The sequence below is a fragment of the Alligator mississippiensis genome, chromosome 5 (genome assembly GCF_030867095.1).
Source record: "Alligator mississippiensis isolate rAllMis1 chromosome 5, rAllMis1, whole genome shotgun sequence".
NCBI classification, from domain to species: domain Eukaryota; kingdom Metazoa; phylum Chordata; order Crocodylia; family Alligatoridae; genus Alligator; species Alligator mississippiensis.
Genome location: NC_081828.1, coordinates 84372769 through 84389434, shown reverse-complemented (window position 1 = coordinate 84389434; position 16666 = coordinate 84372769). Strand labels below are relative to the sequence as shown.

General features: G+C 48.4%; 1 protein-coding gene across 2 annotated transcripts in view; it reads left to right on the top strand.

Annotated features, from left to right (window-relative positions):
* LOC102557688 (deleted in malignant brain tumors 1 protein) overlaps positions 1–16666 on the top strand; it is a 40863-nt gene that overhangs the window by 19510 nt on the left and 4687 nt on the right. The window contains exons 7-14 of one of the 2 annotated variants that reach the window (XM_014611411.2): positions 326–655; positions 2098–2424; positions 2849–3178; positions 4941–5270; positions 5895–6224; positions 6847–7176; positions 8442–8771; positions 9616–9942. In XM_014611411.2, coding sequence (XP_014466897.1) covers positions 326–655; positions 2098–2424; positions 2849–3178; positions 4941–5270; positions 5895–6224; positions 6847–7176; positions 8442–8771; positions 9616–9942 — 2634 coding nt within the window. The remainder of the gene's footprint in view (positions 1–325; positions 656–2097; positions 2425–2848; positions 3179–4940; positions 5271–5894; positions 6225–6846; positions 7177–8441; positions 8772–9615; positions 9943–16666) is intronic. The other variant, XM_014611413.2, reaches the window with a different exon arrangement.

Sequence of the window (16666 nt, the reverse complement as noted above, 5' to 3'; positions counted from 1 at the left end):
TTGCTTGGGCCACTTTAAATCTCTAGTAATAAATATGAATCCATAACATCCCTCTTAGCTGTGAGTGGACAGAAAATATTTCTTCACTTCCTGTCCAACAAAGTCCAAATCTACCCACGCCCTTTCAGTCAACTGCTCTTTACCAAGCTAAAAGTGACAGCAGTTCACCCTGCAGAGAAACTCCTCACGGAGACCCCTAATGTGCAGTAGCTATGTGCAGAAGCTGTTTGGACCCAGGAGTGGAAAATGCTACCTTCCTTGATATCAATAGAGATCAGATGCCTGGGAATCACTCTGAGTATTTATTCATTTGCGGTGTTCACAGGCTCAGTTCCTCCAGCTTTAGCTCAGGTCCGGCTGGTGAAGAGCTCAAGTCGCTGTGCTGGAAGAGTTGAGGTGTTTCATGATGGTCAGTGGGGAACCGTGTGTGATGACGACTGGGACTTAAATGATGCTGGCATTGTGTGCAGACAATTGGGCTGTGGGACCGCAGTGTCAGCTCCACATAAGGCTCACTTTGGGCTGGGCTCTGGGCCCATATGGCTTGATGACATTAACTGCGTGGGGACAGAAGCTGCCCTCTCTGAATGCAAGTCAAAGCCTTGGGGTCAAAATGACTGCAGCCACGCAGAAGATGCCAGTGTGGTGTGCTCAGGTAAGTCTCATTCATTATTTCACCATGGTTATTTCAGGGAGCAGGATGAGGGCTCTTAATGGAATCTTATTCCCTTGTAGTTAGTCCAGATTCAGTTTTCCATACTGTGTTGTCAAAATATTCTGCAGATATTAGGGTGGGACTCGGTAAGAAGCTCTCACCCATCAGACTCATTGCACACCGTGATGTTCCAGCAAGGGGTTGGGGCCTGAAGCATTAAGAGCAATTTTGGGATAGCAGTTTGGGGTACTCTCCTCTTAGAGTGTGTGCACAATGCCCCTGTGTGGTCCTAAGGGAGGCTGTTTCAGCAAGGAGTGGATGAGGCGGTCACTGTAAAAGACCTTTTCTCTCCCCTGAATGCTATGCCCGTCTATGGTTCAATGCATTCTCTGGTCATTGACCATAGTGGTTAGATACAGTGCCAGACAGCCTGCAACCTTTCACCAGTAACCCTGGGAATCTCTGGGTGGCATTCTGTTCTTTCCTGGTTCTCTAAGTGACCCTTTCTTGGATGTCTATAGGGTATTTTTGGCACTTCAGTGCCCAAGGAAATCCTATTCCTTGACATGTAGCCCTGTGTGAAAGGATGAGTATATTAGTCATGCATGTATGACCAGGGCTCATCATGCACAAGGCCCTTGTGGATGCATAGCAGACCTAGAAAATGGAGTCAGCCAGACCCTGTGACTATGGGATCTAATCTCAGGAAGAAGAAAGAGGGGTGTGTGTTTATTTCCCCATATCTTATTTTCCTCACAGCTTAGTGGCTGGGTCTTGATTTCTAGGCCCCTTTCACCCAGAGAGGGCATGAATCAAGGCAGAAGACTTCAGGTCACCCATTATATAGCCTTTTTTCCAGCACTTTTTTTTTGGAGTTGAGCCATTAACAGCCACTGGAAAAAAATGGATGAAGGGCAGTGCCAGAGAGAAAGTGCCTGCTGCTGGAAACAAGAGTCCTTTACTTTCTTGTTTAGCAGCCACCTCACTGAGCCACACACATCTGGCTTGCTTCCTTCCTCCTGGCCTCACGTTTCCTGCAAACCTCCCTCCCAGGGCTGCCCAACAGGCCAGATTCAGAAAGAGTACCAGAGAAAGACTTGGTCATGGCTGATCAGGAAAGAATAGAATGAAACATTTGGCCAGTCATTCGATTCCCCATCCCATTTTTCTGGCCAAGTTTAACTACCGTATTACTCTGAACCTGTAACCTTCCCTTAAGCCGTGATGGGGTCCAGGACTCTTCCACACTTCCAGATTTCCCCTGCCTGTCTCAGGTGCCATTTCTTACTTCTAGGTTTGGTACCAATCAGTGGTGGTGAAGGAACCTATGACAGACTGTAGCTGTCTACAGAAGCCTTTCAGTTAGGGCTTGCATTCTCCACTGTTACTAATGATCAGACGCACAGGATTTTCCATGTATTTATTTCTTTGCATGTTTGCAGATTTAGACATAGACCTGGCTTCAGTCCGCCTAGTGAATGGTCACACTCGCTGCGCTGGGAGAGTTGAGGTGCTTCATGACCATCAGTGGGGAACAGTGTGCGATGATAACTGGGACTTAAAAGATGCTGGCGTGGTTTGCAGGCAGCTGGGCTGTGGGACAGCAGTGTCAGCTCCAGGAGGGGCTCAATTTGGACGAGGCTCTACCCGTGTCTGGCTGGATGATGTGAACTGTATAGGCACGGAAACATCCCTTACTCAATGCAATGCCAGGTCCTGGGGAGTTCATAACTGTCACCATGGAGAAGATGCTGGCGTTGTATGTTCAGGTATCTCATGCAGGACTGCTACATGGAGCAGGTTGTGGTGTCATTAAAGGGCTTTTTCCCCTTGAAGTCAGCTCTGAATGTTTTGTACCATGGGTTGTTAAAGGTGAGTTTTGCAGAGAGTGAGGTGGCTGTGGGCACTCACTAAAGGGTGCTGCCCCTTGCAGTGAGGTCACTACTGGCCACAGTGTTGATGGCAGTGATATGAAATATTATTTTACAGGGAGAGGGGTGTCTCTGTGAGACACCCTCCCATCGCTCTTTATGCCATATCACTGCTTAATATGGTGTTAACTATATTAAGGCCATGGATGGTTGCATGTCAGCAGTCATAAAGAGGGGACACAAGAACCCATCTTCCCCACAGTTACTAGTGATCATACATACAGGATCCCTCCTAAGCATTTCTTTCCTGTTGTGTTTACAGACACAACCATTCCAGAACCAGTTCACCTCCGGCTGATGAATGGCTCAAATCGCTGCACTGGAAGAGTCGAGGTGCTCCATGACAAGCAATGGGGAACTGTGTGTGACAACAGCTGGGATTTAACTGATGCTGAAGTAGTGTGTAAACAGCTGGGCTGTGGGACAGCATTATCTGCCCTACTTGAAGCTCACTTTGGAGAAGGATCTGAGCACATTTGGTTAGATGATGTTAACTGCAATGGGACAGAAACTGCTCTCACTGAATGCAAGGCCAGGCCTTGGGGAAACAATAGCTGCCACCATGGAAAAGATGCTGGCGTGGTATGCTCAGGTATCCCTCATCCTCCATGCTTCCCTAGGTACTGTAAGAAGCAGACTGGGAAATTTCCATCTCACAGTCTGCTTTTTCTGATGGAGGCAATGCTGACACCTGCAACCAGGGCAGTGCAAAGGCATTTCAATAAGGAGCAGCCAACTTTGCAGTCTGTGCTGATCCTGGATCCTTCATTTCTGAAAGCCTTTCCTTCAGGAAAGCTGGGAGGGGTGGGGGGCGGTATTCACTCTTGCCGCTCAGTCAGCAGTGTCTCTGATGATCCAGTACAGAGTTAAGACCATTCTGGTCAGGAGCAGTGAATGGGTTGAAGAGAAAGGCATTTGTCCATGTCAGATCAGTCTGATCCCTGTGCCCCACTACAGCAAAATGGAGCAGTGTATGTCTCTAGACCCCACCAGCTGAATTTGATGTTATGTGGAGCTGGCTGCCACTTGCAAGAGACAAGAAGTCCATGGCTACTTTGTCAAGAGTCTTGGACCTAACACTGTTGTGCCCAATTTGCAACTTATATAATGAGCTCTAACCTTTAACATTCCCCAACAAATGTGTCAAGATAGAGGTTCCTTCTTTCTTCCAGTTCTACCTAGCCCACACACTTATTTCCCTGTCCTATTTCTTGGCTGCCCCATCCCACTCCAGAGGTGGCTGCGTGTCAGTGGCAGCAAATGAACTGCTGATATGTAGACATCCCTCTTGGAGGCCAGTCATACTGATCACTAATGCTACAGTCACCAGCATCACTATCTGCACCAGATACAAAGAAAAGCCTCTGAGAGTTTTTTCCCTTGGCATGTTGCAGGCTCAGTCATTTCTGTCCTGGCTCCACTTCGTCTGGTGAATGGTTCCAGTTGCTGTGCTGGGAGGGTCAAGGTGTTTTATAACAACATGTGGGGCACCGTGTGTGACGATGACTGGGATTTTTTCGATGCTAACGTGGTGTGCAGGCAGTTGGGTTGTGGGACAGCCATATTAGCCCCATGTTGGGCTCTCTTTGGACAAGGATCTGCCCATATCTGGCTGGATGACACGGACTGCAGAGGGACTGAAGCTGCCCTTTCTGAATGTGGGGCCAGGCCTTGGGGAATCAATAACTGTAATCACAGGGAAGATGCCGGTGTGGTATGCTCAGGTACCCCTCATCCATCATGTGATAGCAGGTGTTAAAAGGATGAAGGTGGGGCTCATTAGGCATTCTTTCCCCTTGCACTCAGGTCTGACTGTAACTTCCCCCTTGTGTTTCATGGAAAGATAAGGGCCCCCATTAGCTGTTGCTCTCCTCACTACATGTTGATCTGATACCCCATTGTGAGGCTTTTGGATGTGAAGCAAGAAGAAGTGTTAAGGGAGGTGTGAGAGGCTTTCTGCCCAGTCCAGCTCTATGGGATGCTATGCAGCACATATCCACTAGTCAGATTTGTTGCTGGAGAATCTACAGCTGCTTCTGGATCATTCTGTAAATTGCTGGTCTCATAAGACCCTGTTCTAGATTTTTCCAAGACTTTTATTTAACCCCAAAATTGATCAAATGATTAATTACCCAAAATTACTTGCTAACATTTCTTTGGCCTCCTTCCCAACAACTGGAGCCTGCCCTGGTGGTGGCTGCCCACCGATATTTAGTAAATTAGGTTTTCATAGGCAGTAGCTCTATGCAAAGACTGCACCATCCTGTCAGTGGCAGATGCTATGTTCCCCCACCACAGTAATGGTAAGCAGCAGAGGAATGTCTGTGAGAGTTATTTCCTTGGGTTTCTTTCAGATGGAGCCATTCCTGCCACCAAAGAGCTCCAGCTGGTGAATGGCCAGAACCGCTGTGCTGGAAGAGTCGAAGTGTTTCACGACAACCAGTGGGGAACTGTGTGTGATGACAGCTGGGACTTAAAAGATGCTGGGGTGGTATGCAGGCAGCTGGGCTGTGGGACAGCAGTGTCAGCCCCCGGTGGGGCTCGGTTTGGGAGAGGATCTAACCGTATCTGGCTGGATGATGTTAACTGCCAAGGGACGGAGGAGACTCTCACTGAATGCCGGGCCAAGCGTTGGGGAAACCATAACTGCAACCATGGAGAAGATGCTGGGGTGGTGTGCTCAGGTGATACTCTTGATCCTCAGCATTGGGGCTACTCCAGGAAGGGGACTGAAATATCACCCTGGGACAGTGCTGACTAAGTATGGTTTCTAGGTGGCAATGTGATAGAGGGAGATGTCCTTGTGGAGCAGGATAAGTCCCTTTCCCCTCAGAGTTAATAATGCCCCAAGTGCTGCAGTGCAGGGCTAGCAGACTGTCTTTTAGAGAGCAGGAGATGATCAGTATGGAGCTCGACATACTCTAAGCCTGTGCCAGCTCAAATGTCCTGGCATTGTGCTAGGTCCCTGTTGGGAGGGAGTAAAGTACATGGGGTGATACAAAGTCATCACCCGTATCAACTCCCAAGCTCAATATGGGGTATCCTGTGACACAGATCCCAAAGGCTGCATATGCTACCTGAGGAAGCCTACAGCTGCCCCTGGGGACAATGAGCTCAGGGTTTCATTGTGAATTGCTGGCCTCCACTAACTTCATCTGGATTGTTCCCCTGAAGCTTTTTAACCCAGAAAGTACTGAATGATAAATTACCCCAAATAGCTGCATCCTATTAGTCTGAACTGCTTCCCAAAAATCCTACCCTGACTCAGTGATGGATCCTCTGTGTTAATTCCCTTGGGTGTCTTACAGGTGCAGAAATTCCTACCTCAGAAGTGCTCCGACTGGTGAATGGCCTGGGCCGCTGCTCTGGGACAGTAGAAGTGTTTCACGACAACCAGTGGGGAACCGTGTGTGATGACAGCTGGGACTTAAGAGATGCTGGGGTGGTATGCAGGCAGCTGGGCTGTGGGACAGCAATGTTAGCCCCCGGTGGGGCTCGGTTTGGGCGAGGATCTAACCGTATCTGGCTGGATGATGTTAACTGCCAAGGGACGGAGGAGACTCTCACTGAATGCCGGGCCAGGCCTTGGGGAATCCATAACTGCAACAATGGAGAAGCCGCTGGGGTGGTGTGCTCAGGTGATACTCTTGATCCTCATCATTGGGGCTACTCCAGGAAGGGGACCCTGAGACAGTGCTGACTAAATACGGGTTCTAGGTGGCACTGTGATAGAGGGAGAAGTCCTTGTGGAGCAGAAGCTCCTCTCCCCTTAGAGTTAATGCTGCCCCAAGTACTTCAGCAAAGGACTGGTAGACTGCCTTTCAGCAAGCAGGAGATGATCAGTACAGGGTTCAACATACCTTGTACCTGTGCCAGCTCAAATGTCCTGGCACTGTGTTCAGTTGCTGTTGGGAGGGAGTGAAGTACATGGGGAGATACAAAGTCATTACCCGTGGTCAACTCCCAAGCTCAATATGGGTCTATGGTGTATCCTGTGAGACAGATTCCACAGGCTGGATTTGCTGCTTGAGGAAGCGTATAGCTGCCCCTGGGGACAGCGAGCTCAGGGTCTCATTCTGAATTTGTGGCCACCTCTAACCTCATCTGAATGATTTCACTATGGTTATTTAGTCCAGAAAGCTACTGAATGATGAATTACCACACTAGCTGTATCCCATTAGTCTGAACTGCATCCTAATAAACCTAATTTGTTCCAGTGATATTTCTTTTATGTCTTTAACTCTCTTGTGTTTGTTGCAGATGGAGCTGTTATAGGCTCAGAAAAGGTCAGAGTGGTGAATGGCACAAGCCGCTGCTCTGGAAGAGTTGAGGTGTTCCACAACCAGCAGTGGGGAACTGTGTGTGATGACAGCTGGGACTTAAGAGATGCTGCAGTTGTGTGCAGGCAGCTGGGCTGTGGGACAGCAGAATCAGCCCCAAGCGGGGCTCGGTTTGGGCGAGGACCTGACCCTATCTGGCTAGATGAGGTGAACTGTGTAGGGATAGAAACTGCACTCTCTGAATGCAGAGCTGGGCCTTGGGGAACCCATAACTGTAACCACAGAGAAGATGCCGGTGTGGTCTGCTCAGGTGATGCTCTTTCTCCTTGGCACTAGGCTACTACAGGGAAATTATCTTGGAGTCTCCCTGGAGGATGTTTCTGAGTCATGGATGCTCCCAGAGCTGCTGTACCCTGGTCCCAAGGGGTGCTGTGGTGCAGGAACCCATAATCCAGTAGGGGTGTTTATCCCTTAGATTGAGTGCTGAGCCCAGTGCCCTAGTGCAGGAGTGGCCAATCTGCAGCATGGGTATCTAAAGTGGCATGGGCAATCTTTGTGTGTGGCAGGAAGCAGACTGGGAAGAGGATAGGCAGCTTAGTGGCAGATAGGGCAGGAAGCAGAAAGCTGAGCCACAGATCAGCTAAGAAAAAGGGATCAGAGTGGCATTTAGGAGGGTGTCAGGCTAATTTGTGCTAAGTGCCAAAAATGTTTGCCCTCCACTGCTTTAGTGCATCACAACAAAGGCTGTGCTGCTGAGCTAGCTTTAGAGTACAGTAGGGGACGCTTTGCCCTCACAATGACTACTGACCCCAGTGTCTTTGTGTGTCATGGTAGGGGGCTGTGCAATAGGGTATCATTAGGATTCAGTAGGGGAAGTTCTTCCCAGGCAGTGAGTGCTGACCCTAGTGCCCCAGTATGTTGCAAGGGGAGTTGCATTATAAGGGTCAGGGAGGCTCTCATGTCAGAGTAAGCAATCCTCCCAGAGTGCTTTAGCACAGGCCTAGTAAATGGTGTGTCAGGAAGCAGGAGGCAAGCAGTCAAGGCCTTGACGTGCTCTGAGTCACTGCTGATCCAAATGCCCAGGCACCGTGCTAGGAATCTGCTAGAGGGGATTAGGTGTCCGGGCAGTGAAATCTTTTTTCCCAGCATAGATCATTCTGACACAAAAACACAGTATGGCTTGATAAGGTGCTTTGCAGAGCACAGATTCGACTCTATGCTGTCATGTAGAGCCTGTAGCTCTTAACAGAGTCTATAAATTCAGGCTCCCAGTATGAATTTTTGGCCTCTTCCTTAGACCTCATTTGCAATTAATTTCATCTTGGCTATTAAGCCCATGAATTCAGTGAATGATTAATTATCCAAAAATGTTGGATCACATTGCTTGGCACTAATTGTTTTTGATGTTATTCCCTCCATTAGTGGTTGTATGGCAATGCTGATGGGTGGGTATTTCACATTCAATAGCTTTACTGAGAGGCCATTGAACCCTGTCAGCAGGAAATGCTCTGTTCAGATCACTAATAACCAGAGGCAGAGTAACTTGAGATTGTTTTTCCCTTGGGTTTCTTGCAGATGGAGCCATTCCAGTCACAGCAGAACTTCGACTTGTTCAAGGCCCAAATCGCTGCTCTGGAAGAGTTGAGGTGTTCCACAACCAGCAGTGGGGAACAGTGTGTGATGACAGCTGGGACTTAAGAGATGCTGCAGTTGTGTGCAGGCAGCTGGGCTGTGGGACAGCAGAATCAGCCCCAGGCGGGGCTCGGTTTGGGCGAGGACCTGACCCTATCTGGCTAGATGAGGTGAACTGTGCAGGGACAGAAACTGCACTCTCTAAATGCAGGGCCAGGCCTTGGGGAACCCATAACTGTAACCACGGAGAAGACGCTGGTGTGGTCTGCTCAGGTGATGTCCTTTCTCCTTGGCACTGGACTGCTGCAGAGAAATAGTCTGGGAATCTTCCAGAGATCATTCTTCCCTCAGAGTCCCTCTAATGTCCCAGTGTGTGGCTGGGGGTCTCTGTGCCTGCCATGAGTGGGACATGAGCCTAGTAGGAGGTGTTCAACCTTCACAGTGAGTGCTGCCCATGACCCAGTGTGTCATGAGGGAGGCTGCCCTACAGAGACAGCTTTAGGGGTCATGATGGGATGTTCTTCTGACAGACTGTACTGTCCCCTGAGTTTCCTAGGTCTGTGCCCTAGCACAGGGCTAGCAGATGAGGTTGCAGGGAACAGGAGGCAATCAGTCCAGGGCTCTGCATACCCTGAGTCACTGCTGACTTAAATGCCCCAGTACTATAGTAGCAACCTGTCCAAAGGGGCTGGATGTTGGAGGCAGTGCAAACTTCCTTCCCATCTTGGGTTGTTCCAACTCCCAACCAGCATATGGCTCAATGGGGGTGTCATTTATTACAGGTCTCATGGGTCAGGACTGCTGTCAGTTGGAGCCAGCACCTCTTCAAGAGGACTGAATGTGGGATCACACTTTGGATTGTTGGCCTTCTTAGACCTTGTCTGGGTTATTTCCACATCAATATTGAGAACCCCAAAGTACTGACTGGCATTTTCTGGGGACTGTGCTGCCCCAGAAGTGACTGCATGCCAGTGCTGGAGAGTGAGCTGATGGTGCATAGTCACAGTGGGCTCAAGCTATATAGTCCTATCAATGAAAAGTACTATGATTTCCCCACCTCACCAGTGATAATAGCAGAGGAGTGTCTGTAAAAGTTTTTCCTTGGCTTTTTTTACAGGCAGAAACATTCCTGTCTCTGCAGAGCTCCGGCTGGTGAATGGCCCAAGCCACTGTGCTGGAAGAGTTGAGGTGCTCTATGACCATGAGTGGGGAACTGTGTGTGATGATGGCTGGGACCAAAAAGATGCTACAGTGGTCTGCAGGCAGTTGAACTGTGGGAAAGCTGTATCAACCCAAGGAGCTAATTTTGGGAGAGGATCTGACCGTATTTGGCTGGATGATGTTAACTGCACTGGGACAGAGGCTACCCTCTCTGAATGTAGGGCCAGGTCCTGGGGAGACCATAACTGCCACCATGGAGAAGATGTCAGTGTGGTGTGCTCAGGTAACTCTCAAGCTCCACAAATTTTAGTAGATGATACTTTCCTCTAGGAATCCATGATGTCCTTAATGCCTCAGCACGTCCCTAGGGGCCTGTGTTGTATGAACGGGTATGATACAAGTTCTGCAAGCTCCTCTCCCAGCTCTGAGCAGAAAGTTCACTTTGGCCTCTCTTGGTTCAATAGTATGCTGTGAAACCTTAAATCTTGCTGTTTGGATTGGGAGTCAGGTCCTGCAGAAGCTCACAAGGATTAGAAACTAGAGTTGGGCTCCTAACTGGATTGCTCTGGCAATCTGTACCTTAGCTAATGAAGTCTGAACCTGTGCCACTCCTTGCAAGCTTTGCCTGAACACAGGATTTTTCCTCACTGTCTATCCCGAACCCCTTGACTTCCTTTCTCTGTCCTGGAGTCTGAGCTGGGTCTGTTCTCATTCAGAAGTTGTGGGCAGAAACTGGTCAAATTATTATGTTTATATTCTTTAAGGTTGATAGAGAATATTATGGCTATCCAGACAGGTCTCCTAAACAAAACAGGCCAGGGATTTTCAGGCAGCACTTCACTGATCCAGCCTTTGACTTGTGTTTGAACCATGACAGATGTTTAACACATTTGAAATATCAACAACAGAGAATCCATCACCTCCCTCAAGAAATTCATTCATCAACTTATTATCTCACCATTATCAGTTTCTGCCTAGCCTCTGCTTCCAACCACTAGATCTCTTCATGCCTTTCTCACATGGATCCATTTATAATTAACCTTTGCTTGCTGCTAGATCCATTGCATTCCATTCATCCACCCAGCTGGATATTTTGTTGAAGAAGGAAACCATTTCTGTTTGGCCCAGTTTGTTCTGGGGAAGTCCACAGTGACTGATTGTGATCAGTCTTTCCACCTCCAGACACACACAAATGAACTTCCTTATGATATGTTCTACTAACTTCCTGCATATTAAGATCAAGAAAACTGATATATAATTCCCTGGGTTCTCTTTTTTGCCTTTTTTAAAGTCTCCAGGTACCTAATCTGTCTCCCATGACTTAGCAAATATTATTGCCAAGGTCTGCAAGATCCCCTCTGCCAGTTCCTTCAGTTCACCCTTTTACCTATAGCAGTGGTTTTCAACCTTTTTTTCATTTGAGGACTCCTAAAAAAATGTCTATGGAGGTGTGGACCTCTTTGAATTGTAACGATAGGTAGTCACATATGTTTGATTGATCATAGTAATCTTTTGTGGACCCCTTAGACTTAGTTTGTGAACCCACAAAGGTAGGTGCATTACTGTCACCTACCTTGCATGCTGGAGAGTAGCCTCCTAGAGTGCAGCCAGAAATTCAAAGCATAAACACCCAACTGTAGCCTTGAATTCATCTGTAAGGGCTTTTGTTTTCGATCAGGATGATGGATCACGTAGCTGAGCCATGCATGAGCCCCATCTCAGACTGGGGCACAAATATCACCTGGGCACAAATAAGCAGGGACCAGGAGGTTTTCAGAATCATAACAAAAGGGGATTCCATCTGGTTTGTATTGCTGCCTACCCCAAATTCCCCTCCCCTGTCCGTTTTCAAAGATGCCTCTCATGAGACACTACTACAGAAGGAAGTTCACCCTGCCTTGGCTCTGTCATTTATAAATAAGTTATCCTGCACCTCAAATGAAAGAAGTTTCACAGGAATTTTTCCTGATTCTAAAGAGATGAGAGGGGTGGCAACTGGTACTAGATTCTTAAGAGACGCTCATTTGCAAGCTCAAATTCAAAATGTTTGCTCTGGCATCAGTTTTCCCATCTCTACATGAAGGGGACTGGTCCACATCCATCTACTTACAGGACACTCTCTTTCTCATGTTGTCATAAGACCCTTAGACAAGGGGTGTCTACACTTTTGGGTGGGTCAGGACCACTACCAGACTAGGATCCTGTCTTTAAGTTTGTCTGGACCATCATGGTGGTGTTTGCCAGCTAGAACAAGCATAAACAGGTCTTGCCCATGTCACACCCCTCTCCACCCACAGTCAGTTTCCACACCCATAACTTGAGTGGTGAGGCCTTTGAGGCTGGCCCTCAGTTTTCAGCATGCAAGTAAGTGCCTGTTGAACCTCATGGACATAGTCCCAGTTTGGAATATAATTGAGAGTGCATGTAGGTTGAGTGTGAGCAGAGCATGCCCAGGCCTGTCCTGAGTGGGATTCTATGTGGCCTTGGACTAGACAAGCCTTCCAGGGCCCCAAATATCATCACCAAAGTCCTTTCAGTAGTAGTGGCTCATCTCAGGAGGAAGGGAGCCATAGGATGCCCTTAACTTGATGACTGACTATAAAGAAGGGACTAGGTACCATAATAAGTACTCAGTAGCCTATTCTGCTTATTAAAGTTTCATGTCTAAAATAGTGCTAATATGCAGTAGAAATAGACTACTGCACATTAAGCGTCACTGAAAAGGCACACGCTTTTGCTACTGTGCATTAGAGCAGTCTAACACGCATTTATGTAGTATCTCATATTAGAGGTTATAAACTTAATATGTAGTAGCAAATGCACATTAATGTATGTGTAGACGTGCCCCCTGTGTGCCATTCCTGGCTGGAACATTTCACAAGACTGCATCCTTCTCTAACACCACCAGGGGCTCTAGTGAAGGATGCAGCAACATGCAGCTCTACTCTCAGCTCCCTAGCAATGAAACTCAAGCTGACTTAACGGGGGAGAGGGCAGAGGAGGAGGTGAAGGAGAACAGCTAGAGAAGAAAACAGAGGGAGTGGGAGGTGGGGAGAGAGGGAGGGGAAACAGGGCTTCTTGGGGATGCTGCTAGGAGTTTGACACTCCAACTCCAAACCCCTCTACCTGCCAGTTATCCAGTCATAAGGTCATGCTCCCAAAGGGGGCCCTCCTAAGTCACTTGCACCTCTGCTGGAAGGAGAGGGGGAGAGTAGCAGTTCTGAGGATTTGGGGGGTGTACAGAAGTACTCTGTGCACATTTTACAGTGCTCTAATTTTGAGCACTTTTTGTAGCACCATAAAGTTACACAGCTCTTAAACATAATAGAAGTGTAGTATTTGGTGGGGGCAGGGGGTCTCTGTGCATCCCTGAACTTTCCAGGGTAGGAGGCAAGAGGCACTCCACCACCTCCTGGGGTTTTTCCACTGATCAGAAATTTGGCCAGTCTACAGAAGTTATTTAAAGCATGGTACATTGCTGAAATGCTGTAAAATACAGCACTTCAAATTTAATACCTCATTTAAGAAGGGTTAATTTAAAGCACTGTACCCATTTATAAAGTGTTGTAAAGTTATGCACTTCTGTTAAGTCATGGCAATAAAGGGCTTTAAATGACAAAGAAAGCAACTTCTACAAACACCTTTGGGGCTGGAATTCCTGTGGTAGGATCCCTGCACTACTACGACAGGCCCCTTATGACTCCCAACTAGGTAGCTGGGGCTTTCTGTGTCTGGAGCTCTCTCTGCCCTAGAATCACTCTCTGGGATGGGGGAACTCCCTGTGTGTAGAGCAACCTTCCCCTGGGGAACATTCCCAGAATATCACTGCCCAGGCTTATCCCCCAACCAGCCCCCACACCCGCACTGCCCCTAGAGCCTAGGGCACTTTTACATGTGCTCTGGTGGTAAGAGGTGTGGTGGGCCAGTAGGGGGTGCTCCTGCATTGAGCCACCCACCTCACTGCATCCAACTACCTTCCAGGCTCTGAGTGCCTCCCTGGGGGCACCTCGCATCCGGCCAACCCCCTTCCTGGAGCACACCCACATGCCTGGGGGTAATGCTGCCACCGTCTAGAGTCTGGACTGATCTTGGACCTTTGTCCTCTGGGAAATACAGGCCTAGTAGTCCTTGAGAGTACTTGACCCACTGCAAGAACTTGGAGTGCTTTTTTCAGTCTGAACCATAAACAGTGATCTCCCTTGGTCAGCTGAACCAAGGGGACCCCAAGACATAATCTAGGCCCTCTCCCAATAAATCTCCCCTACTAGGTACAAAGGAGAACTTTATTGGTTACAAGGAGTAGGTTTGGAATAGGGTATAGGGTAGAGCAATATCAGACAAATCCCTTAGAACAAACAGTGGCATGGTAGCATTTGATTATGCATCTGTGTTAATGCAAGCTATATATCTAGCTAGATCTCAAGTAGCTTACTAACAAGTATCATCCAGATGCAGGTAGAGATTTCCTCTGGAGGCAAGCAGTTCACTGACCATGAGTTTCAAGACAGAGAGTGAGTTTCAGATGGTCCAGCTTCTCCAAGAGTTCTCATCATGGCTGCTGCCCCACCTCCTGGACAGTCCTTCACTTATATAGACCTTATGACCTCATTTACCTGATCCAATGAAAGCCAGCAACTGTTGGCTGCCAGCCAACCAATTTGAAATGCATCACTGGTTGCTGGGTAGATTGGCAGAGTCTCTAGCCCTCTTCTAGTCATGATGACATTGCTTAGAAAAACAGGGAATTTAAGCCCCCACCCAGGTGTGTGAGGCCAGTCATGTAGGCAGAGGGAGCAGGTTTTCCCCTCCCTCAGGAATGTATCCAGCTCAGGTTACAACTCAGGGTCACCTGAAGCTGATGGGCCAGAGGTGTCTGCCCTCTGCAGTGACCATGGTAATCAAATTGTCAAATTAGGCATCCACCTGATAGAGTTTGGGGACAGACAGAGATGGCATTCTACCACAGGAGGGGTGGCACTTCAATTAAAATGGCTCCAAGAGCCAGTCTGATTAAAGTACCACAGTGCCTCAGGTATCAGCATCTTCGTGCTTCAAAATGGTAATGGGGCACTTGAACTAAAGTGTGACATTGGTGAGCCTCACGTCCAGTATCACCCTCGGTTAGGTAGCCCCTCCCCTTGTCCCGCCTGCCACGACTTTGATGTTATCGGTGATTCAAAGGAGGGCTTCAGTGGAGCTCTTTTACCAGAGGAGTTCCCCGACACGGGTGTACTCACGGTTGAGGCTTCCATTGTTCCACAGGGCTTCGCCACCCCTACACCCCGTCCACTTGCCAACCAGTCACTTGCTGGTGAGATGGTGACCTGCTGCTCTCTGCAGGCTTTCTTCCTGGGAGGTATCCCCGACTGTAGGGACCTAGGCTAACGGTCACCTTCAGTCAGCCTGTCTTAAAATCCTGCTGACTCCACCACTAGCTCAGGTCATCTCCCTTTTTCTCCCCTGGTGTTAGAAATAATATTCCTCCAGGATGGGGAGGCTTCCCGGATCAATGCCCTGGCCCCAGCGATCCCTAGTAATTACCACCCTCCAGCAGACTCGATTAATCGAGTTTGTTCTGATGTACTGTAATTACAGCATGTTGGAGCAGCCTTCATGCTCATGTACAAGCACCCCTGATCTCCAGCTCCCAGCCCCCTCTACCTCTCTAATTTCAGGAGTTAGGGAACCCCCATCTCAGACTCCAACACCCATTCCCCTGGCTGCCCTCCTGCCTCAGGCCCTCCATAAGATCCAGTGCCCTCCTCCCCTCACTAAACCATTGTCCCCTCCCCCAGTCAGACCCTGCTGTGTCCCCAGATCGCTACTGATGCTCCAGGAACCAGGATTCCAGGACTCTATCCCCCATTCCTCCACCTCTCAATTCCTGTGGTCTCTTTTAATGCTCACTGCCTAGAGGCCAAGTGGTTAAATATGGGCCCAGCCATTTTAAACTCTTCTGGCTGGAGTCAGAACGGGGGCTGCATGTGTGCCACCTGGTTGAAATTGATTCCTTTTGTAAACATTTCAAAGTGCATTTCACTTTGAAATGTTTCATTTGTTACATCTCTCTGCACCCTAAAATATTGCTATATAGCGCACTTAGGTATGTAAATGTGATTCAGTTGTGGAAATAAGTAAAATAGAATCACACTTACCTGGATAAGCACCTATGTGCCATTTAAGTGACTACTCGGAGAAATGGGATTCTATCCCCGGGACACTGGATGAGATACATCACATTTTCAACAACCCCCTAGCCTTGCCCAGCTCATCTTTAGGAATAAACTCCCAACTGAAAGGCTGTGCTCCTGGATTAGGCAACAGGCAAGAGGGACCAGCGGGAGCACTGGTGCCCCCCTGGAAGTGCCGGCCAGGGAGTGGGAGTGTTGCGGCCACTTCTGGAAGCTCTGCAGCCACTTCTGAAAGTCAGTGAGTAAGATCAGCCATGAGGGGAACCTCCCCTCACTGGTTGGTAAGATTGGCCATAGGTGGACCACTCCTGGTCACTGACTGGTTGCTGGGGGGCGGGGAGTGCATGTGCCCCCGCCCCCCTGAGTAATGTGGCACCAGTTGCCCGTGATACCAGTAGTGGCTTTATGGCTTGTTGGGTGTGTCTACATGGGCAAAAGATCTGGGAGCAGGGTTGGGTTACACATAAGGCAAAGCAGGCACATGCTTAGGGGCACTGGTGTACCAAGGCACTGATGTTCTAGTGTTGTGATTTTTTTATTGGAGTAAAAAGAATAATTATCATAAAAATATATATCGTATATAGTATTATAGATAGGGACAGCAAACCGCAACACATGCTTGAAACCTTTCTGTTGGACTACCCACAGTACAGATGACCGCTAGATGTTGATATGTCATTGGCTCAGAAAAAACAGAAGTCAGAGTAGATAGGTGATGCTGAAGATTGTATGCCTAGGGGTGCATGAAGTGTAAATCCGGCTCTGTCCAGGAGCAGTTTACTCTTGAGTAAACTACTTGAGAGTAAATGCTCCCGA